The sequence below is a fragment of the Ischnura elegans genome, assembly GCF_921293095.1.
Source record: "Ischnura elegans chromosome 13 unlocalized genomic scaffold, ioIscEleg1.1 SUPER_13_unloc_4, whole genome shotgun sequence".
Classification (NCBI taxonomy): Eukaryota; Metazoa; Arthropoda; class Insecta; order Odonata; family Coenagrionidae; genus Ischnura; species Ischnura elegans.
Window position 1 is genome coordinate 6,983,547 of NW_025791660.1, and position 25,525 is coordinate 7,009,071.

The 25,525-nt window shown below is 37.4% G+C and overlaps 2 protein-coding genes across 5 annotated transcripts in view; both read right to left on the reverse strand.

The window, feature by feature from the left end:
- The window catches only part of LOC124173201, a 323,014-nt gene that overhangs the window by 201,082 nt on the left and 96,407 nt on the right, over positions 1 to 25,525 (reverse strand). The gene's annotated exons all lie outside the window — the stretch shown is intronic.
- Positions 269 to 20,998, reverse strand: LOC124173206. 3 transcript variants are annotated; one of them, XM_046552744.1, is made up of 7 exons: positions 20,586 to 20,998; positions 19,755 to 19,871; positions 17,761 to 17,892; positions 14,749 to 14,914; positions 1,505 to 1,598; positions 1,260 to 1,341; positions 269 to 707 (listed from the first exon to the last, which is right to left on the reverse strand). In XM_046552744.1, exons 1-4 carry the CDS (start codon positions 20,784 to 20,786, stop codon positions 14,876 to 14,878), a joined length of 489 nt encoding a protein of 162 aa, XP_046408700.1. In that variant the 5' UTR covers positions 20,787 to 20,998; the 3' UTR covers positions 269 to 707; positions 1,260 to 1,341; positions 1,505 to 1,598; positions 14,749 to 14,875. The 3 variants fall into 3 exon arrangements, with proteins under 3 accessions (XP_046408700.1, XP_046408701.1, XP_046408699.1); XM_046552745.1 differs by having other exon boundaries at positions 14,749 to 14,880; positions 20,586 to 20,997; XM_046552743.1 differs by lacking the exons at positions 14,749 to 14,914; positions 17,761 to 17,892; positions 19,755 to 19,871; positions 20,586 to 20,998 and adding an exon at positions 2,661 to 2,727.

The following is a 25,525-nucleotide window of genomic DNA, read 5'->3' on the forward strand; positions in this document are numbered from 1 at the left end:
TAATTTTCTTGCATTCTTTTATGAAGACCCTGCTCCCCAAACCTTATTCCCAATTAAGCCAGTGATTCAGACATAGCTGCCCAATATACCTACCTTTCAGACATGAGCATACTCATCCCGCTTAATGTACAATGAAGACTAGTTCATGTACCACCAATCGTCATGTTACTTACTGCGGAATACTCTTCAATTTAACCATCACCATAGTTCTGCTTAAGGGACTGCTGATGGAGGTGATAGGTTGGATGCAAAATTACAACAAATGAAATATAAATCTCATTGTCATTCTTTATTCAAAAGTTCACTATGTTTAATTGAAATATCTTTGTGAGCCATCATCAGCTCCTTCATCTGCGACAACCACCTCTCATTGCTCTTCTTGAAATACTCGATCAGCTCCTCAGTCCCCTCCTCCCTGCTCCTCTTCCTCGGATGTGGGGTCCCCCCAAACCGCAGACCGCCATTGCTGGAGGAGGGAGTCTGAGTGAGGGAGGAGCTGCTAGATGGCTGCTGCCTTCTGGATGGCTGCTGCAGGTGAGCATCATGGCCTGCTCCTGGTGAGCATCATGGCCTGAGTCCAAGATAAGCACCGGGGCCACATTGTAGCGGCTGCCCAAGACTTCGTCCATAGGGACGTAAAATTTCCAGGACAGAGGGCCCTTGTCCCCGCCCTCCATCCCTAACCCACTGCGTGGGTACTTGCATTTCTGTAATGGAGGGAGTACAGTTGTGAGCACCAAGAAAATTCCACAAGGGAATGACAAAAAAAATGTTACCAACAGTTGACTGTATTGAGACACTTCTCATTATCTTCGCGTTTTGGAAAGGCTCTTAAATAAATACGATCACAATAGAATGAATGATTTTGATCGTATTGAGTTAAGTAATGCAACATTTTGAATGGGATAATGGATAATTATAAAAGGAAAACTGAAATTGATGCTTCAACATATGGGAATACCTTACCAAAAAAAAGAACAAAGTAACCTTGTAGCAAAGGATAATGATCAAGTTCATGCTGCTGTGAGAGGACAACTTATTGACAATACTTGATAGAATTGAGCTATCCCCCGATGCAGTCATTATGAAAGGAAGCTATATTTCCCTTTATATGTTGACATTTCCCGATATGATTTAGTCAGTGAGAACACTCAGAATCTAATAGACAAACAAGGAAGTGGTTTTAAAATAACACCTGGTGACAACAGAATGCAATGTTTGTCCAGCTAACAGGACTCACAGGAGCTAAATGGACTCACCTTATACTTTTCAAATAAGTTCTCCCACCTTTTCTTTAGGGAGGTATACGGCCCCGTAAATCCCAGTTCCGCTGCGACTTTCCTATAAAATGAAGGTTACAATTAGTAATAAAGCTCATGATGATGCATGGGGTTATCGGTCCTTTAAGCTTGTAAAGCAATTGGACATGCACATTTCAAGGGCAACTAACGGCCTCATTCTGCCCAACTTTAATGCAGTACAGAAATGTGCACAGCAAACTTACCCGTATGCGGCGGGGAGTGTTCCCTTTCTCCCTGTAAAGAGGGCCGCATACCTCTTCCTTAGCTGTATGAACTCAAATATTTTTTCATCTGTCCCTGAAAAATGAAATAAAAATATCAACACCACAAAATATTACATGACGGAACAACAGATCGATAGCCATATCGCACACTGGGGATTCTTTATTTATAGGTGATGACAATTATAATCTTTCTCGTTAACCCTCTTATCATTGGCATTGCGTCAACGTGGTGTTAGCATATACCAACCCCCTTCCTCATCGGAAGGCCGTTTTATACGGGGTACATAATTGCTTGGGTTATGACTGCATTAATTTCTCATTTCGGCGTGCAACTGCGCGAATGGACTAACAAATTAGAAAAGGACTACATTGCCACCTCACGAGCACGTACTCTCACAAACTTTCTACAAGCTCACTACCTTACAGCAGAAAAATTTAAGCTACGCCATCGTACACAAATCAGATTGCAATTACGTGCCCCGTGTAAAACAGCGTAAACAGGCTGGGGGTTCACAAGTCATATTCCATTATCGACAACTGTGAAGCGAAGGTCACGTTTTCCTGACTTCCCAACTCCACTTCTTAATGCAAACTTAATATAATTCCGATTTAATGAACTTAAAATATAAATCCGCATCACATCCAAACCAAAATCCTTGGCGAAATAGCGTGGTCAAAGGCAATGTAAGACTGTTACGAGTAAGCACAACCACCACGTTTTTACACTATCCTTTTTCCATTGGATAAAAAATACAGGAAAAGCTAGGTCAACAGACTTCGGTTGACGAAATTAGTTAACATTTAGTGTCAATGGTACCCCTTTCCCACTCGCAAAAAAATATACACTAACCACGTTGTTCATCACCGACTTTTAGAGTTCAATAGTCAAAATTTGAAAAGTTATACCTTTATTATCATTGAAACTATTTAAATGGTACAAACTACGATACTTCACGGGAATGTTCCGAAAAGAATTACCAGTGAACATGTACACGCGCCGTTCTCTCTACCTCCATACTGGATTCAATCCATTAAAATATACATAATGTAACACATATATTCACAAAAATAACACGCACAAATATTTGAGCTCACAATATATCAAAATTACTCGTATTTAAGAGAATATACTTACAAATGAATTCTTTCTCGGTTTCCATCTTTTCTCCACGACGCACAGTGGGCTGAAATAAAAAAAAAGCTGGACAAAATCTCGAAAATGGCTTTTTTGAGTATGCAAGTTGAAACTTTGCACAGTTGTTGCCAACACATTAGTGCATTTTCGGCGCATAATGTTTTTCATAGGCTAATTTTTTATATAAAATACATTGCCTCAAAGTTGAACAAATTTGGCGCAAATTGCCCGCTTTGAATTTTTTTTCGAAATTCAGCATGTCTAATGTCACACCTTTAGTAGTAATTCAATAGCAACAAAAATTTATTAAATTGTTAAACGGTTTGTTATCATCGATTACAATCAACCTTGAAGACTTAGTTGTTGTATTTGTGACCAATACGATACAAAATGGCGGACCCTGTTTTTCGTCGAATTTTTGTGTTTATGTAGGATTTTAAAAAAAGGATCACCGAGTTACCTCGAGATATTTACACCACATATATAACAAAGTACATAGATTATGAAAATTGGAAGTACAGCTGCGACCACCTGCGACGCCGAAATTAATATCGATTTTTCGAACGTGCGGCACCGCCCGGAGCTGGCTGCTGGCCACGGGAATTGCCGTACCTACTCGACGGATGCTGGATAGTGAATCATTTTAAGCAAATTTATTGTATAAAAGCTATGATATATTATTGCTACATTTATTTTCCTTTTGTTGTAACCTGATTTCTTTACTGTCCTGTAATATTTATCGTCGATGCAGTACAAAATGGCGAACGCTAATTGCAGTAACATTTTTGCCCGTGTGTGGCTGTATAAAAAGGAGGACACCGAGTTACTCTCAGACATTTACATCGTAATTGCATCAAGCCTTTTAGAGCCTTCATCCACGGAAATAATCTGCCACCGTTCGCAACAAACTAAATAAAATCGATGTTTTACCGTGCCGCGCAGTCCGCGGCTGCCCCCTGGGCTCATGGAATGTCGTGACGCAGCGTGCATCATTAAGTTCACCTAATTAATTGAAAACCTAATTATTACCATTTCATATCAAGTTGGTTTTTTGTCACTTTAGGTAAATGAATTCATTCCTCTATCTATTTTTACTGACTAGTAACTATTTACCAAATTCCCGAATGCAAACTAGCTGACTTGAAACTCTGACAATTCCGCTCGTGCATTTTACACCTTGGATGGGTAAAACGGCTCTGTTAGGCTGCTTCTAACCTGAAAGACCAAATAGATTTTACAACCAGCCAACCATCCCGCAGCTGGTTGGTATTTGCCCGTCCACCCCATGCGGTAGTCGCGAAAAGGGTCTTTTTATGACCCCACGTTGCTCGTATACCTTTTACCTTTTTCGGAAATTCCGTTTCCAGAAAGAAATGCATATATGAATTTAGTTTTGAGTATACAGTGAAAGAGGTTAATTTTGCTGTGGTGATTTTGGACGCACTCGGATACACGCGCTTTGGATATTGAGAACTCCGGGGAATCTATTCGCTTTTCTGCTTTAACTGCATTGGCGGTGTCAATCACTCATTCAACAGGCATCTATCATCCAAACTGGTAAGAGCTTTTCATTTGTATTTCTTTATATTGGCTCGTGCTGAGCAATTTCCCTTTTTTATTTACCATGAACGCCTCTAGAAATGACCCTTTCTTTAATTTTCATGTATGTTACTTGTTATTGGTAGCTCGTTCGCATGAAATAGAACCAGTGTTGAATTGAACAACAAAGGCTATAGCGGGATAAGATGGTAAAATCTGCACTAGGCTGGATTCTTATTTGGGATTACGCACTCGAAAGTAAATATTTAGAAACCCCTTCAGCGAAATTTTTAGATGCCTAGGTGGTCCCACGGTCCTTTTATCGTAAAAAACGTGTTTTTTCGAAAAACATTTTTTCTGAGCGATTCATTGCTTTAAAAAATCTGATAAAATTCATGAAAGTATACTTTTATGTTCAAATACACCCTGATTTTTTTCATACTTTTTGGGTCAAAATTGAGTTTATGAAAAATATTTTAATTTTTTCATGAATTTTTAGGTTATGTTAGTAATATTTGGCAAACTTTTAAAAAATCATTTTTTGTGTATTTTTTATTGTTCTTTTGAATGGCCGTGTTAGATTTGCCATTTTTACTCCGGAAAATCCTCAAAATTTGAAAAAACCCAATTTTTGGTGTTTTCCCCATACTTTTTAGCAGATAAACTCTTCCGCATGTCAATTAATAACGATTTTTTAATTATATTTTCGTTTTTTTACATGGTGGGATCAGATTTGCCGTTTGAGCTTTAAAGAAAATATAGCCCTGCGTATTAGTGAGCTCCCTGAATACATGCTGCACGGTATACAACTGCTATGTAAAATCTCTAAAATGATAAAAGGGAAAATATTAAAAATTAAATATAAACTATGCTTAATTAGCATCATTTTATTCAATTTTGAATTTTTACCGAATTCGTATTACAATTGTGGTAGAAGCCGCATACTTTAATAGCAAGTTAATGAGTATTTTCGCATTTTAAAGGGAGACTTGGAGTCTTTGTAAAGATTATTTTGTTAAGATTATTTGAATGTGTTTGGGAGGTTAATACAGAACTATTGGGGAATTGATGAGATGTATTGTTGTAATGGCACGCTGGGGATATTGTTTAATTATGTGCGCGGGATTGTTGCGAGGAGTGTGCAGTTTGGCTGAGGGAAATGTATTGTTGACAGTCGGTCGTCGCTCGAGAAATGAACTGATCGGTGGTATTTTCGGTGCGCGCGAGTGTACCTAATGCGGCGAGTCATAACTGTGAGTGTGTGAAATTCTGAGAGAACTGAATTCTGTGTGAACTGACCTGTGAGCTTGCTGAACTGTGAGTGGTGGAACTCTACGTGAGCAAGAGGTGAGATTTTAGTTCTTAGGGAGTTGAGCATGAATTGAGTTGTCTGTCTGCTATGTCGTGGGAGTTTCGGAATAAAACTGTTTGTTTTAACTGTGTTGAATGAAATCAGATTTAATTATTTTGCAAATATACTGAATCAAGAATTAGGTTTGTATTCGACATAACATTTGTAGGTCTTACTATTTATGTGTCTTTATCTAATTAAAACTTCAATGATACTGGGTTTCATCCTTATATACTCCAAATTAATACTATAATTTTCATCCATTAACTCGGCTAAATGTCAAATTGCTTGACCTAACTCATAGGTCCCTGTAAAAAATATTTTGAGGTCCCTCTCAGTCTTCTCTGAAAAACCTTCCAGTTCTTCAGCAGTGAGTTTTATCGCAGAAGTGGGCCGCCTTGACCATCATGCTGTCTCAGCTTTTACTGCTAAAGTATTTTCGTTAGATTTAGAATCCAGCATTATTCAAATTATTATATCCTGCAATCCGTCCTCATCTTTATCATTCTTTAAGCGTTTGACAAAAGTGTTTTTAAGATCACAATCAATATTTGCGTATGAACGCTGGTGAAGGAGCTTGTATTTTTTGTTAAGAATGCCGAGAATACCTCTACAACCCATTTATGTTTTCTGACAAAGCGAGATACATTGGATTCAATCGCGCTTAAATTAGATCTTTTTCCTTTTCTGGCAGGCATAAGAACCTTGAATCCGTGAATTTCTAGGAAGGGTATCACATCCCTAAAACCTCTGTCCACAATGCAAATATCACTTTCCTTCACGATAATTCTTATACCAACGGGATCATTCATTACTTTTCTCATTATAGTTGCGTCACTTCTGGTGGCTAGAAAAGGACCAGGTAGATCAACCACGAATCCGTCAGTGGTACAAATAGTGAACGGTTTTAGTTGTGGATATCTCTTCTGACCAGAATATGACTTGCGTTGATAATCATTATTTTTACTCTTCTGATGACTTAAATATGTCCCATCAAATATCAAAACAGGTTCGTCTGTTAAATTATAAAGCCTTTTTTGCATAAAATGAGATAGCTTATTAAATCCTCCCTTTTAATACTTTTTATCACAAAATATTTTGGCAGGACGTCTTTTTCAAATGAGTTGATCACTGATTCAGAAAAATCTGAACCTTTTGTTTCAATTTCTAATCCAAAAACAGATGAAATAAGATTATTTGATGATGCAGTCACACATTCAGGTTCACACAGAATTCAGTTCTCTCAGAATTTCACACACTCACAGTTATGACTCGCCGCATTAGGTACACTCGCGCGCACCGAAAATACCACCGATCAGTTCATTTCTCGAGCGACGACCGACTGTCAACAATACATTTCCCTCAGCCAAACTGCACACTCCTCGCAACAATCCCGCGCACATAATTAAACAATATCCCCAGCGTGCCATTACAACAATACATCTCATCAATTCCCCAATAGTTCTGTATTAACCTCCCAAACACATTCAAATAATCTTAACAAAATAATCTTTACAAAGACTCCAAGTCTCCCTTTAAAATGCGAAAATACTCATTAACTTGCTATTAAAGTATGCGGCTTCTACCACAATTGTAATACGAATTCGGTAAAAATTCAAAATTGAATAAAATGATGCTAATTAAGCATAGTTTGTATTTAATTTTTAATATTTTCCCTTTTATCATTTTAGAGATTTTACATAGCAGTTGTATACCGTGCAGCATGTATTCAGGGAGCTCACTAATACGCAGGGCTATATTTTCTTTAAAGCTCAAACGGCAAATCTGATCCCACCATGTAAAAAAACGAAAATATAATTAAAAAATCGTTATTAATTGACATGCGGAAGAGTTTATCTGCTAAAAAGTATGGGGAAAACACCAAAAATTGGGTTTTTTCAAATTTTGAGGATTTTCCGGAGTAAAAATGGCAAATCTAACACGGCCATTCAGAAGAACAATAAAAAATACACAAAAAATGATTTTTTAAAAGTTTGCCAAATATTACTAACATAACCTAAAAATTCATGAAAAAATTAAAATATTTTTCATAAACTCAATTTTGACCCAAAAAGTATGAAAAAAATCAGGGTGTATTTGGACATAAAAGTATACTTTCATGAATTTTATCAGATTTTTTAAAGCAATGAATCGCTCAGAAAAAATGTTTTTCGAAAAAACACGTTTTTTACGATAAAAGGACCGTGGGACCACCTAGGCATCTAAAAATTTCGCTGAAGGGGTTTCTAAATATTTACTTTCGAGTGCGTAATCCCAAATAAGAATCCAGCCTAGTGCAGATTTTATCATCTTATCCCGCTATAGCCTTTGGAGCAATTATAAAATTTCTGGTCTCGAGGTAACTCGTCTATTGCTTCATAAAAAAGTTGTCAAATCCGGATGTAAATTCTTTGCGGAGAGATATGAATTTTTAATGTAATATCTGACGAAAAAATTTCACGCGCAAGGTAATACTGAAGCTATGAAGGACCTTAGTGACTCTCTTAAACGATATTCTTTGATTCGCTACCAAAGGAAATGGGAAGCCTGCAGTAGAAACAATGAAAGATTTTTGAGGAGAAATATTAAGTGGCTGAAAGCACCTATATATGTACCAGAAAACGTTCTAGAATTGACAAGAGCTTCTTATTCTTCGGGTAAGTATATGCGATTAATTAGTGACCTGAGTTGTTGCATTATCCCAATGGATATAAGGGCGATTTTTTACTCATTTTGATCCCATTATAATCTGGTGGACGCCCGGAAATATTTTTGACAAAGTTAGCGAAAGAACTAAGAGGAGGAAGACTAAAAGTCTTAGATCTTCTCACTCGGCGGCAACTTTATCATTCGCAGCATTGATAACATTAGGAGAGGAAGGAGATGAGGCGGCCTCCAAATTAGTGAAAGAAATTACAACGACCACTCCAACCAGAGCAAGGAGAGTCCTAGCTAAATGGAAGACACCCATCTCCGGTTCCTCCATGATGTCAGAAGACGAGGCTCTTTCTGTTATCATATCGATGCAACTAACAAAAAACCAGTACTAGGGTCTTCGGAAAAATGGCTGAAAACCATGGTCATAAATTATACCCGAACTATGAAAGAGTGAGGTTTGCTAAAAATGCTGCGTACCCGGATGGCGTAGAGATTATAGAAATATCGTGCGAAGTCAATCTACAAAGTCTCCTCTCGCACACTGCCTCAAGGCTTCTACCTTGCGTGGCAACTGCTCCTTATGCCAGAAGTGAATTGAAGTGCACTCTGATTTGTAATATGGTTTCGACGGCAGTTCTGGGCATTCACAGTATAAGCAAGCTTGTTCCTAATACACGGAGCAGGTATAGCTTCAGAGATGATTCTCCCTCAAGGGCAATTATCTGAAGAAGCAATTGAAGCACTCACAAGGAGACTTTGCCTAACTGATGTCAAGAAAGAAGATGAAACCTTTTTTATTTGAAAGTAGACACTTAGATAGGAATACAGTTGAAGGGTTTTGTCCAAATACGCCCGGGTTTGAGAGAAAAAAGCATTTAAAAATTGAAAAATATGGTCACGTTGAATTTAATTTAAAAAATTTCGATTATTGTTTAAAAGCGATTTGGCCGAGTGGTAGCGTACCGCGCTTCTGATGTGAGGGTCCAGGGTTCGAAACTAGGTGAGAGTAAATTTTTTCCAGTCTGCCACCTCCTCCATTTTTTGTAATCCGTTCCAGCCTCTTCTAATTTGTTCATTTAGGACGTTTTACATTTTTTTACTTGACTGTTGTTTGAGAATAAGCCCTAAACTGACATTTTTGTCGCTAGCTAACCCTTACTTCGAATTATTCTTTCCGTGCCAAGATTTATGAAAGCAGGAGTGGTAAAACTGTGGTGCTGGCTTCGAAGTGAAGGGAACTCATTTCCAAAGCAAAAGATTTTAAACATATTGTCTCCGAAGAGTTTCCTCGGTTACATACGGGAGAAAGATATAAAATCAGGGGAAACGAAACTCGACAAGCTTGAAATGATCGACAGATGGGTATACGATCACTTCGTCGAAGCCAGGAACAGCAATGAGCCGCTGATGACTCGGACTTTACAAGAATAAGCTATTTCTGCGTGATTTCAGCACATATCTCCAGGATTTGAATTCCCTGCTGGTGCTTCATGGGTTGCATCTTTTAAGAAGAGACACCGAATCGTGCATCGTAAATTAACATAATACGTATCAGCGGGCGAGCAAGCGTGTGCTGAAGAAATATTGCAATCGGCAATGACGTTTCAGAAGCAACCAAAAAGTCCAATCTCCAAATTTAATAGATTTCGTAATTAATATAGATCAGACCGGGTGTCCGTAGAGGTGGATATAAAGAGAACGCGATCAAGAGAGGGAGAATATTGTTCAGGTTGCTCTTGGGAGCGTATCAAAGTAGGCGATCAAAGTAATACACTCATATACTGCGCAGGAAAGCTGCTTCCTAAAGTTTTTATTGTGCTTATCAGAACCTAGAGGTGATTTTAGTCCGCAAGTGAGCGAAGAAACTGGAGAGTGAATTTTTAAATTTTTCTGTTGTATATTCTAAATCTGGAAAACTTACGACTGGGTTGTATTTCAAATGAAAAAAAATATATTCTCCGGCCATGTGTTAAAAACAATACATTTTTATTGCTTATTGATATTTGGGGACAAAAAAATAGTGCCATTTATGGTGAACTATTTATCGACGAGGAAGGAGAACCGATATACAGCGTAAAAACTATACCACCGAGGTGCATATCCGTAAGCCAACCGTGCGATGTATATTTTTACAGGAAAGTGAAGCAGTTTATTGCACGAAACCAGAACTGCACCTTCCCCCTTCAAGGGAAAAGAGATATTCTCTCGTGAGGATGGAATAAAAATCCATTCAATCGTGCATCATCAGTTGTCCTAACCAGTGTTCAATGATATGCTGAGGTATGCATGATATGCCTCAAAGTTAGTGGAGAATTGAATTGTTTAAAAAAGTTAAGGGGAAAATATTTCCTTGAAGATATAAAGAAACACAATGGCGAATGCTCAGGTAGCAGTTTTATAGAAGGAGCATGGTGCTTTTCAATTAATTGCTTTTCTTGTTTTATTACAATTATCATCCAAATTACTGTAAAGAGGCAAAGTAATTAATAATTAAATAATGAAAAATTGGAGAAGGCAGTGGCAATTGCAGATTATTCAATTTTATATATTGTGCTTTATATTATGTAGGTATTTCCTCCAATTCATGGTCCTTTACGTGACAGAGATTTCTCGTGGGTATAAGATCTAATGAAAGCAAGAGAAAACCGAATAATATCGTGCTACGGGAAAAAGCAAAAGAAGTGTAGGAAAATGGGAGTCTGACGAGGCCATGAAAAAAGAAAAGGGAAGGGACGAGCCGACAAGCCAAACTAAAAACAGTACTATCATATGGACATCGACCTCAACAGGTGCAGGCCATGAACCAATTTTAAGTTGGCCGAGTAGTATATTCCAGGTAATTAAAAGTTCACATGTAACGACAATTCGTTCCCCAGCTTATACTGCTTAAAATCTCTAGGCACCTAAATACGCGGAAATAAGGACTCTGACAATGAGAAGAGAGTAAGTTTGTGGAAGGAATACCTCGCACATCGATCGGTTAGGGCAAGAGGAGTAGGGAATAATGGTCAGCAGGGTGCCCAAAAATGGCTTTATGGAGACTTACTATTCCAAAGAAAAATATAGATGGTACTTCAACCTCCTATCCAGGTTACTATCTGTTAAAATAACTTCGTTCTAATCGTCTAGCCCTTCAACTATTCAGGTGTTGAGGACAAAATTTTTTTCTTCATTTCCAAAATCCTATTATACACAAAAATTTTAGCCTTTTAACTTTGAACTCAATATCTCCGGTAAATCGAATTCGCTTGAATAGGTTCTTGGCAACAAAATACATGCGGCAAAAGTTATTCAGCAAAATAAATTAAGTTATAAGGGCATTTCCTGACGATTACCAAGGTAAAAAAATAGACTACAGGAGAGCAACAACAGTCAGAAGAGCAAGAGTTACGTTTAGCACTTGGAATACTCCAAATTGATCATGCAGGTAGACGAGTGAAAATTGTTGTATATTCTAAATACCACAACATCAGGGACCTGGGAGACTCTCCGGAGACTATATGTTTAAAATCTTTTGCTTTTGAAATGAGTTCCCCTCACTTCGAAGCCAGCACCACAGTTTTACCACTCCTGCTTTCATGAATCTTGGCACGGAAAGAATAATTCGAAGTAAGGGTTAGCTAGCGACAAAAATGTCAGTTTAGGGCTTATTCTCAAACAACAGTCAAGTAAAAGAATGTAAAACGTCCTAAATGAACAAATTAGAAGAGGATGGAACGGATTACAAAAAATGGAGGAGGTGGCAGACTGGAAAAAATTTACTCTCACCTAGTTTCGAACCCTGGACCCTCACATCAGAAGCACGGTACGCTACCACTCGGCCAAGTTGCTTTTAAACAATAATTGAAATTTTTTATATTAAATTCAACGTGACCATATTTTTCAATTTTTAAATGCTTTTTCTCTCAAACCCGGGCGTATTTGGACAAAACCCTTCAACTGTATTCCTATCTAAGTGTCTACTTTCAAATAAAAAAGGTTTCATCTTCTTTCTTGACATCAGTTAGGCAAAGTCTCCTTGTCAGTAAAGATAGCAGAAAATATCGAGAAGGCTTTAGCAGGAAGCACTCAAGAATATCTACCAACTATGACTTTTTTCGCCGGCTCCTCCTGAACTTGGATACAGTAATATCCAACGCCGCACCCTTAATTACGAAGAAATCCCGAAGAATGCCGATAGAAGTGAGGAATTTACTGTTACTAAATGACGATGATCCAGAAATCCTGGAGCCTGGAAGTGAAAGAGACAGTTCTTCAACCGACTCGGAGTGACGCAATTACATGTACATAGGGTAAGTTCAACAGTTATTTAGATATTCATTGATAACCTTTTATCAAAATGGAAGGACTGAGAAAGAAGGCTAAAAGTCTATACAGTTAATAATAACATTAAATACATCCTCAGCAAAGGCTTTGCATTCATAGCGCTTTATGATGTACGCTGCGTCACGACATTCCATGAGCCCAGGGAGCAGCCGCGGACTGCGCGGCACGGTAAAAACATCGATTTTATTTAGTTTGTTGCGAACGGTGGCAGATTCTTTCCGTGGATGAAGCCTCTAAAAGGCTTGATGCAATTACGATGTATATATCTGAGAGTAACTCGGTGTCCTCCTTTTTATACAGCCACACACGGGCAAAAATGTTACTGCAATTAGCGTTCGCCATTTTGTACTGCATCGACGATAAATATTACAGGACAGTAAAGAAATCAGGTTACAACAAAAGGAAAATAAATGTAGCAATAATATATCATAGCTTTTATACAATAAATTTGCTTAAAATGATTCACTATCCAGCATCCGTCGAGTAGGTACGGCAATTCCCGTGGCCAGCAGCCAGCTCCGGGCGGTGCCGCACGTTCGAAAAATCGATATTAATTTCGGCGTCGCAGGTGGTCGCAGCTGTACTTCCGATTTTCATAATCTATGTACTTTGTTATATATGTGGTGTAAATATCTCGAGGTAACTCGGTGATCCTTTTTTTAAAATCCTACATAAACACAAAAATTCGACGAAAAACAGGGTCCGCCATTTTGTATCGTATTGGTCACAAATACAACAACTAAGTCTTCAAGGTTGATGGTCTTCAAGGATGGTAATCGTTGATAACAAACCGTTTAACAATTTTATAAATTTTTGTTGCTATTGAATTACTACTAAAGGTGTGACATTAGACATGCTGAGTTTCGAAAAAAAAATTCAAAGCGGGCAATTTGCGCCAAATTTGTTCAACTTTGAGGCTATGTATTTTATATAAAAAAAATAGCCTATGAAAAACATTTTGCGACGAAAAATGCACTAATGTGTTGGCAACAACTGTGCCAAGTTTCAACTTGCATACTCAAAAAAAACATTTTCGAGGTTTTGTCCAGTTTTCTTTTTATTTCAGCCCACTGTGCGTCGTGGAGAAAAGATGGAAACCGAGAAAGAATTCATTTGTAAGTATATTCTCTCAAATACGACTAATTTTGATATAATGATTTTGACATGCTGAATTTCGAAAAAAATTCAAAGCGGGCAATTTGCGCCAAATTTGTTCAACTTTGAGGCTATGTATTTTATATAAAAAAATAGCCTATGAAAAACATTTTGCGCCGAAAAATGCACTAATGTGTTGGCAACAACTGTGCCAAGTTTCAACTTGCATACTCAAAAAAAAACATTTTCGAGGTTTTGTCCAGCTTTTTTCGATTTCAGCCCACTGTGCGACGGTTGAAGAGCGAGTGAGGGTGCATCCTTGTGCTCTCTCGCGCTCTTCGACCATGCGCTCTTCAGGGCAGGACCGTTAGCGGATTGGAATCGCACTACGTGACGTCACTTCCGAAATGTGACGATCGAAAGGTGCTGGTAAGAGCGCAAGAGTGCATTTACGGTGGATTGGAACACGGCCTTACTTCCGTAGACAGCCGCGGAGGCCGCGGCCGGGAGTAGAATTAGGGAAGGGGAAGTTGCTACCCTCGGGAGCTCGGGGGAGTTCTTTTTTTTTTTAGAGTGAGTCGGCGAGAGTCGAGGTTGTCGAGCGGAGCCTACTAGCGTCCGGCTAGGACAATTAGGAATTGGTGGCCGAGGCTGATTTTGAGTTTAAGTAGTCTGGCATTGCCGGAGTATTTTGTAACTGTATTTTTTATATTTTCCTTTTATCACCCCGTCCTTTTTTCCCAACCACTCCCGATTCTCAGTGATGAACAGGTGAACGGGTCAGCGAGTGGTGGTCCGTCGCCTACTACTCTGAGAGAATCACAAAAAAGGAAATTATTCCTTTTCCTACCGCTTCCGAGTGTGGGCGGAAGTTTTTACATTACCCACACTGGCGCCCAATTTATCGCCGACTACTCTGCGAGCATTCCCGGGCAGACGTTACAAGATTATTAAGGGTTAAAAAGAGATAAATACCATAAATATAATAGGTATGCAGATAGGAGAGAGGAATGGGAGGGCTGAATGAAACCAATTCTAGGGTTGACGACTTATAATGGCAATACAGTTCATAAGCTAATCAAGGTCAACGTTCAATAAATAGATCATAAATAGTATTACCTGATTAGAAGAGTCTTGATGCATCAGGTTGCTTGTGGTAACATCAGTGCAATCATTAAGCACACATCCTTCGTCATCATCGCTACTCTGATCTTATTTCACAGAAGAGCACTTGTATGTTACTGGATCACCCTATTGGAAAGAGGAAAACCCATTGATGCACTTCCTAAATATTGATAAAAGAAACAAAAGTGATCATACACAAAGCTTGAATTACAGGGTGTCCGTAAAAATAGATGTTCCCTTATGAAGGACTCTGGCTTCTTGATCAATGGGCACAAAAAACCATTGAATAGGAAAGTCAAATCAAAAAGTATGATTGAAATCTTTAATCATAGTATACGAATGTGATGATACAATTAAAGTTCTGGAATTAACAATATTCACACAGAGCTTACAAAAATTGCAAAGGAAAAGACAGTAACGCCACTCTTGTCAAGTCCATGCAATGCATAGCAGAGAAGGCACTCTTTCTCTCATAATTTCTTCAGGTTATCAACAAGAATTGTTGCAAAGAATTAGTCCATTTAATTTAACCTAATATTAAAAGTTAGTCACAGGAATAAATTTGAAGTTCATTTTTTCATCATGAATCTACATACTGCTTCACAAGCTGCTTTCGCCTTTTCCTGCCTATGAGAGGAAAACGTTTTCTTTTTGGGTACTCTCTTTTCCTTTGATGAGGGTCCCTGCTCAACGGGGCACCCGGCCCTTACCCCCACGACTGGACTTGATCCCCTAACCCTATCTCAGCACGAATCCATGGTCAACTTATTGCAAAACTAGCGTTTTTTTTCAAACAAATACATATTGCATTTGATATTCAATAATCACTGTATTTAGTCGTGTAAGCCGAGCCCTCGTGTCTCCCGTGCTTTCCCATTTTTTGGGTGTGGCTCGTGAGGAAAAACTTATCAGTGGTTTTGGGGTGTGGTTTTATATAGAAACTTGGAATTCATTGGTCAGTCGATAAATTTTAGTTACGAAACCATGATTATTAAAATTAAATAATGTCAGAATTGTAATTGTAATTCTGACATTATTTACCAATACTAAACTCTGGAGAAAAAACGATAGGATTTGATCTAAGAGTTTAAAGAAAAGAATAGTGAAGGGTTTAATCTGAAGCTCTCTATGGTGCGGAAACGTGGACACTGTGGAAAGAAGACGAAAGAAGATTGTAGGCATTTGAGATGTGGGTATGAAGAAGAATGTAGAAGGTGAAATGGACAGAAAGGAAAAGGAAGGACCAAGTGCTGTATATGGTTGGCGAGGAGAGGCAGCTTTTACATGACATACCGAGGAAACAGAAGGTATGGATGGGAGGAGCAATTAGCAGTGAGGGCATGTTGAGAATGGAGTTAGAGGGTAGAATGGTAGGGAAATGAGTGAGGGGAAGGAAAAGAATAGGATTTTTAGATAGATTGAAAGGGAGTAGGCCTTACACTGAATTGGAGAAGGCAGTGCTAGAACTAAAAGGAGGCTCCCAGTGTGGAAAAATGGTGCGCAGCTTACATTAAAATTTGGAGGATTCCTGTAATCTGCACACACACTTTTTTCACTGGCTTTTACGGAAAGAAGGTGTGTGGCTTCTCTGAGTAAATATGGTAACTCTTCTAAAAGAATAACATTTTTTAAGCACTGGAATTTTACACTGATATCTAGCATTGATAACAACAAAGTTAGTTAACACAAGGTTAGTTAAAAAGACTATAAGCCCAGCAGTCTGTTATTTTTAACACTAAAATTTGGTTTCAAAGTTGCTTATGCACACAACTAAGTGAAGAATTCATTTATTGCATACAGTAAATTGCAGTATGCAACAAAATATATCACTGCAAAAACTAATGGCAATATAACCACTTCACAATGGATTATTGCACTGAGGATGACCATTAATGATAGGGAGGATCAGACTTAACTGCCAAAGAGTGGCCCTAAGGTCTCCCTTAGCTGGGTCTTAGGCCGTGACTGAATGCAAACGACAATTGCTTCCCAAGCGGTTCCCTCGCATTGGCTATAGCCGACATCTGCTCGTTTTCCATTGGAAAATCCATGACAACTATACCTAACAACAGGTCTTCTGCATATGAAAATGACCGTCAGCTCCACCCACCATTTGGTGCAAAAGGATTAAGGAAAGAAGTGCAAGGAATTTTATTTTCTTGTAAATTCGGTTTGCAAGTTTGACACTAGGGCATCTTGGCTACATAATACACCACTTTGTAATACAAAATCTCTCAATGATCCCCAGAGAAAAAGACCCTGGTGTTTTCAACCTCCAGATACCATGTTCTTTGTCATAATAAAATGTGTATGGGTATTTGCTTTGCTTGCATCAGTGCTGCCCTCATACTGGAATTTTGTCAGTTAACAACTGACGAAATGGTGATTGCATGCATGTGAAATCCAAAATATTAGATGGGGAAAGGATATTTAACATTTCATGCATTAAAACTGTTTTTTTGTATTACTTCCACTATAATTTCCACAATAAATATGCCTCCGTTGAATACTAATAAATGAGTTTCCAGTCAACATACTTAATTCCTACCTCCAAAGAAAACTTCCCAACTAGAAAACATTTTAACTTAATAAACAAACAATATTCCACCATTAAAGGTCTTATTTGTTCTCATATAATCTAATGAAATCCTTCGTAACAATCCTTAGTCACCACATAAACAACACCACACACATGAAATACTATGGGCCACCTAGGTGCCCCTCGTGCCCACTGAAGGACTAATGTGACATAATTTAATGGTCCCATGATTTATTAACTTAAATATAAGGCAAGTAAACTTTAACACAAATAAAGAACATATAAAGGAAAAAAGCTTATTTTGAGATAATAAAAACATGCTTGAGTTATTAGTAACTGAAAATCCAATGGGTTACCTTTAAACTTGGGAAGAAGGTACAACGTCCTACAATGATGATAATTTATTTTTCAACCTTTTATTGGATTCTTTCATGAATTATAGTCCATAAGAAGGATTCTGTACATACCTGGGCATTATCCTCGGGAGATGGTTCCTCCTTTGCCCCAACCAGCGTCCAGTCCATGTCTGCAAAATTTGCTCCTGTGCCCAGAGCTTCCACCTTTTCGCCTTGGGAAGCAGTTAAGGTATTGGGCTGCAACTTAATCCACATTCATCATCATTCATGATTGAAATTAAGTAATATAGAAAGACTTCAGCAAATATGTCACAGGAATAAAATTAAAGTTCGTTTCATGTGGATATATTTTTCATACTTTCCTGCAAGCTGCCTTAACGTAATTAATGTCAGGAGTTCATAATTTTTGTAATTATGTTTTTAAATTTACCACTTTATACCTCTTTTTTTCACTGCAAAATCCCTACAAAAGCCACGTGATGGCTCTCAGGGCAATGGTTTCTGGAGATACAAAACTCCAGTTATAATCTTATTCGTAACAGACACTTATTTTATGGGAGAACTCTGTATGAGAATCCAGGGCCCATAGTAACAACACACACTCATGGAAAATAAATATGGTCAATAACGCAGGATAAATTTAGTGTATTTTGGTTTATTATGCAGTTTAGAGACTAATATATAACTGTTTCAAAATAGTTTAAAAATCTCCTTATAGGCCAAATGTTGCATTACTTCAATTGGAAAATATGAAGGTTCATTTACTCTGCACAGGGATCTGATAAGCGGTGTTTTCTTGAGATGTTTCTACATCCAGGGACTAAACAAAAATATATGATGCATATTTAAGTAGTGCTTCATTAGTTTGCCTTAAAGTGACAAAATCTCTTACAACTTATTTGCTCGAAAGGTATACGACAGTGCTTTCAAGCATATGAAAGTGTTTAAGGTGTAAATGCATTATATCCATGATAAAATATAAACAACAAATGATAACTTCACCATTCTTAAAGTATATATCAACATCTTACCATGGCTTCAGTATTATGTCATTTTCACATCTAATAACCTCACAAAGAGACTAATATGTTAAGCCACAGAAAGCAGAGTAAACAATGATGGATGAAGCAAGAAAAAAAATTACAATAATAAAGGCACGGGGAGCATTCCACAAAAAAGAACAACCTAATAACAGCTGAGAATACAAATAGAGAAGCATGGAAACAATGCATCAGACACTACGTAAGGAAAATAGTCACAATTGGTAGGCAGGCTTCAAAATTTACAGCTGCAGAAAAGTCAACAGTTAAAGCTATGGAAATGTGTTGCTCCTGAAGAATGTTGGCAGTAAAACATTTTGACAAAGTAACATGGAAATATGAAGACAAATGGGAGACAAGAACCTAAACTTAATCGCCCACGTCATGAATATATAAATAGTAAATAAAAATCAGTTCACATCACTAACAATTGATGTCTTTTGGCAATCGACTTGCACTGCGAACGTCCAACACCCCATTCAAAAATGGTAAAAAGGACAAATCCCTAGTCCCCATCATAAATGCCTGCTCACTTTCATCGCAAAATCCCAATCTGCACAACCTGATTCCTGTGAATAACAAATCTCTCAATAGGGACTCATTTTATTGTCAGATCTGGGTAGCAGCTGCATCATGATGTCATGGTCATTCTGTTAGAGTACCAACTTCAACAGAACTCAGTAATACTCTCAATTCCCGAGCCCCCTTCTGCTTTGTGGAGAATGGAAAAGAAAATTGTGTTCGTATGATCACAAAAAATATAACTGCTCAGTGCCGTGATGATACAGAGCTGATGCAAGAACCTTAACTTAATCGCCAGAAGGTTAATGATGATACTTGCTCCATGAGCAGAATAACTATCAGTTCGGCAAAATACACCAAATCCGTTCGTTACAATGAATCACTCCTTTTAAACAATTATTCATTGAGGCTCTTGTATTTGTTAATTACTGATCAGGTGAGGAAAATGCTGTAGGTTTCTGCTGAGAGGTATTGTGAATATTCCACAATAGAATGATATTTTACCCTAAGAAAGAGAACTACACAAGGCAAGAGTTAACTCACCAAGTCAGTTGCCAATGGGTCTGAGGCATCATTTGTTATTGCAGCTGGATCTGATGTGTACAGCTGAGGATTATTCCCTTCACTGAGAGGGTCTTGGTTCTCCTCTTTCACATGAAACTAGAAGAGAAAAATGGGCGTCACTTCAAAGCAAAACAATAATAACCTCGTTTTACAGTAAAAACTACTCTTTTAATTGAGACCACTCCAGCTGGCCCAAATAATCGTGAGATTCTTGTAACTCACAATTCAAACTCCAGAATATTAACGTCCAACTAGTGAGGGGGGAGCTACGTCACCAAGAGCAGTTTATTGATAGTTTTGAAGGTTTGAATGGGAGTTTTGGCCATTTACACTAGTGGCACAACAGCAGGAACGATAGATCGAAGTTCCACTGTATATTGATTTGCCTTCATCTTTTCTTCACCTAGGCTTATAAAGAGGTGCTAAAACAATCTATGCTAATTCCTTAGTAGAATTTAAGCATGAAGATGGCTTGAACAAATTAGAGGGCAATCATGAGACACAACCTAGTTTTAGCCACTACCAATGGGTGCCCCAAAGGATAAGAGACACTTCTGTCAACAGATTAGAAGTTTTGTACAACTGATATTCACTTGCATGAATAAAGACTTGTGTGGTATGGCTTTTTGCCTCATAGTTTACAACTGGACCAGTCCAACAACTGAAGGTTGCACAATGGTGAGTGACCTCCCATTAAAAATACTTATTATATTCATGACAGACACACCCTCTTTCTTCAAACAACCAAGAAATTTGTACAACTGAAGGTGGTTCACTTAAGTTTTCACTGATTATAAGATTAAAACTCACCAACTTGTCATCCCTGGGCAGTAGGCAGTCTGGAACAGGAATGTTTATTTCAGTGGTTTGGGCTGAGCATGTGGGCTGTGAATTGTTTTCAATCGCGTCTTGAATGCAGTCCTTTGTCTCAACAGAAGGCACAAAATTGTCATCAACTGCCCCTTCTCTTTCAAAACTCTGCAGACAAAGTAACAGTGACAAAACACTCATCACCTCAAAAACACATGCATGGGATGTACTGAATAATTACAAAAAAAAAGGATGCTGAGCATAATGTATCTGCTTTCATATAAAAATGGAGAGGTGCCTGCATGCCACATTAATCAATCACTGAAAAGCTACAGCACTGACTGAATCGAAATTTAGCAAGAAGATCCATGATATTCTGAGTTCATGCAGCGTCTTTTTAAAATTTATTTTGGGCCATCGTAGCTGGCCTTCACTGCAAACTGTACCATAGACAATGTAGATTATTCAGATGTATCATTTTTCAAATTATGAGAAATCAAACTACAGATAGAGGATTAAAATTTTTGTTATTAAAAAACCAAATGCTCGAGTTTCATACTGTTACACACACAATTCGCTTCTGCAATTATAATTTCTGGAGTAGTGGCTTTTGTTAGGCCAAAATCACTGTTTAATCTTTTCTCAACAGTAGGGTTGAGGAAAAAACATGTGGAAGATGTTTTCAATGCATTTATTATGTTCTAGACCTCCTGCTTATATTTAAATATAAACTCTGGAGGAGAATACTAGGTGTAATACTTATGCAGAAAGAAAAGAAACCTCAAAGACATCTTGTTTTCCAAATCCTTTTTTATGAAACTGTTTTTTAAATAACACTGATACTATTATCCTTAAAACTTGCAAAACCAGTCATAAAACAACTATGTATTATGGACTATGCAAAGTTCTTGCTGTCTGTCAAGAACTTTGCATAGTCCATAGGCTATAGAACTGATTGCTCATCGTTTTTGAAATACCAGAAACATCATGACTCAAGCTAAGACATTTGGTAGACAAACAGCTCGATGACAACTCCATGATGAATACATCTCGGTAATAGATACTTAGTGTTGTGAGAAAATGTCTAAGTTTGAGCCAATTAAACACCATTTGTGAAAGGAAACGATTTCCTTCTTTTATTCAAAGAAAACAGGGGATAAAGTTCATCAAGAGTCCCATTAAGTTAACCGAGATGCTGCCACACAAGAAGCAACGTTAAATGATTGGTATCATTGCTTCAAACACAGTAATTCTAATGATGATGACCGTCCATTTGAAGGAAGACGAAAAGCCTTCCATGAAACTTAATTAGAGGTATTGCTTGAAGAAGAGGAATGGAAAACTTAAGAAGAGTTTGCTTTGTATTTAGAGTTACCCACCCAGCCATTGCATGCGTTGGTAATTTAGTATTAAGCAAGGAACTTGAGTTTCCAATGATTGAATAGTAATTATAAAGCATATGAATGATCCACCTCACATTAAAAAATCCATTAGAACCTAGCTGGAAATAATCAAATGTTAGGGCCAATCAATGCTTGCAGATTCTCCAGGCATTTTACTGCCTGATTATTACTTGTCCCATTCGATGGTACATGGTCTGACAGGTCCACACTTGCACCCACGTAAATACATTGAAAAATGGCTTCATTCATGCATAACCTCAAAAGATGAACACTTTAACCATTACAGTATTCAAGCTCTGCCACAATGATACAGAAAAATTGCATCTGACGATGGACAGCTTCCTTCCTTTTAAATGTAACCCATTAGAAATTTGGATACATAGCTCCGTTTTTATCATAGGGTGGTTAGAAACTTATTAATCACCCAGATTTTTAAATTATTAATCAAATGAACCATTAAAATACAAAATAAATACATACACCTAGCAAACAAATTCTTTAACTCTACAGTTACATGAAAAAGTTTCTCAACACAGTTATCTGCAATAACTCAAAGAAACTCTGGAAAAATATGAACAAAAAACATTAACCATTCCAATAAGTACTTTGAAAATATTTCTGTCACCACACTTCAAACTCAAAGAATAAAATTGATCCACAAATTAAAAAATTATCCCATTCAAATTATCACACAATCACAACACAAATATCATCAAAACAAATTTAAAAAAGGTTCAAGGAATTGACCTCAAAATAGGCTATATGAATTTTTATACTTTGATCATACATTATTACACCTTAATTAAGTCGATAGCCCCAAAAAATTAAGAATTCAATAACCTTGCCATGCATGCATATCATATAAAGGGTTATTACAGGTTTTCCAAGCGTAGAGATTTGTGGAAGTTTACTCAGGAATTCCACCGGGTCAGGGGCCGGATTCTGTATCTCCAAACTGATCTGTGAGGCACCGATTCGCCCGGTTGGACATCATACAGACTCGCGGTTAGTAGTCCTGCGATTCTGTATGAAGCTGATGGGTGCAGCACCGAGGTGAAAATAGAAGATCATCGCTAGCCATACCAACAAAGAAAAGGTGTCTATACGGCCACTGACTAGTCAGTTTCATGAATACCCCATGCAAATCGTGTGCTTCATTTTGTTTTCCCCTTATCACCAAGTCATTAAAGAGGTTTGTCACAATTTATCTCTTTCTCCATTTTATTTCCAATTATCTTTTTCTTTTATTATGTGAAGGGAGTAAATTAATTATGATAGAGTGAAATAAAGCCTGTTCCAAGTAAGTGAAAGTGATATTATCAATGAGAGAAAGTCATGAAATGGTGGCAGACTTCATATTTATTAACCAATACCTTATATTTTTGTGAAGATAATCAATAGTTGATGATACAGTAAATTATCCTGGCCTATTCAAAGGTTGACAAAGATTAAACATTGTGGAAAACCTAATATTTATTTATTGATGAGGGAAAAACAAAATAAAATGCACAATGTGCACGGGGGGATTAATGAAACCACCTACGCGGTGGCCATTCCGATACATTTTTCGTGTCCGTACGGCTATTGATGATCTCTCTTTTACTTGTTCGTGCTGTACCACTTGGGTTCGTACAGAATCACACGACTGCTAACCGGGAGACAGTGTGACGCCCCACCCAACGATCGGTGCCACACTGATCGGTTTGGAGATACGTAATACAGCTCCTGGAAAACTCGAACAATGAAATGTCAGCGAAGATGGAGTTGGAGAATCTGACCCGGTGTAATTATGGGGCAACCTTCTGCATGTCATGTATTTGCCACGATTTTGAAGGCTGTTATGCGGGATGAAAAAATGTACCTAAAAATGTATTTCCCAACACAGGTAACCTTTTAACTTATTTATACCAAGGTCATATTTAAAGTTGTAGGCCAATATCATACAATTAACCTTTGAACTTTTTTATACTAAGGTTATATTTAAAATTGCTAACCACCAATATTAAAGGAAGCTTTCAAATTTTATAATGCATTTTTAAAATACAGTTTATCTGACAGATTTTTTTAAAGAAACTGTTTTTATAACAAAATATACAAATAATTTTAATGAAGGCACTAACAGAAATGCAAATATAAAAATAATATTCAAATATAGGATGATTTTTATGTAAATTAGAGTTAGCAATTACGGGTAAGATGTATCACATCAAAAATCCTAATTGCTTTTATTTTAAACCCATGGATGAATATGTTTTCTAGGATAATTTTTGCGCACATAAATTAATTTCCAATACTTTGCCCATCATACCTTCATTGTACCCACCATGAAATGCCTTGAATAAAAACAATGAATTTCCGAAACGTAGCAAAGATGCTTAATTATAAATAACCTTAGCCTCATGAGATCACAGTTAAAGGTGAGGAAGAGGCCCCGAACAAAAGACAGAAAATATATTTGCATGCATACGAGACTTTATTTGACAACGCATAAAAATTTCCGGGTCTCTGACACTTCATTTTTTAGTAGCAAATCGTCAGGGATTTGTTTGTTCACTTTAGCATGCTCCGATTACCTAATCAAATACTTAAAAAGGTAGTGCGGTACAGCCTAGTGGGTAGATTGCCTTTTTCAGTTGATAAATAGTGCATTTGAATGCTATACTTACCAGGATATCATTGTTTAGCACACACTCAGTTTTGCCAGAAGACAAAATGTCTTCATTAGTTGCCACTGAAAAACCAACTCCAACATTAACACGACCCTTCCAAGGATTCACAGGTGCGGAAAAACCGTTTATGGGAAATAGGACTATTATTACTTTTCCGTAACCCATGTTTGAGGGCCTTACATATCCCTACAATTGTAGATTAACAAAAGGTATGCTAAATTATCTTTTGATCGTTAATCGAAGTGCCTTTTTAGTTACTATTCGATTTAATGGTCACCGGCAGTAATAAAACATTATATATTTCTCCAACTGTGTCACCAAGCGATTAATCTATTGTCATATTGAGTTAATCCTTATGAATTTATGCTATAACTATTTCTATCCGCAAACATTTTCTCCCTAGATTCCTACTATTGTAGAAAACCAAGGAGAGTCACCTTTAACTCTGTAATACTTATACTACACCAGTCTTCAAATAAGAAAAAACGAAAAGTACTCACCCTGAAGCATTTTCTCGTCAAACTTTTTCTCAGAAATGCGTTTGACTCTAAACAAGTCTTTTTGAAAACACTGAACTCCGTCAGTTTCTTCAAACACAGTGGACACATGGTAGCGGGCAGGCCATCTCCCACAGCAATCTGAGTGGTTAATAAACAAGTTAAACGTCAACAGCATTAGGAATTATCATGGAAAACATAATGAAGTAAGCAGCATTTTAAAGAAAATCGATAACATGTACCGTGTATATAATAACATGTAACTTACATATAAACCGACTAAATCATGTAGGGCATCCTTCACAGTTATTTTGCACGCTACGCTCGAAGAGAATATGTTGTAATAATACTCATGATTCTTCATACAGAGT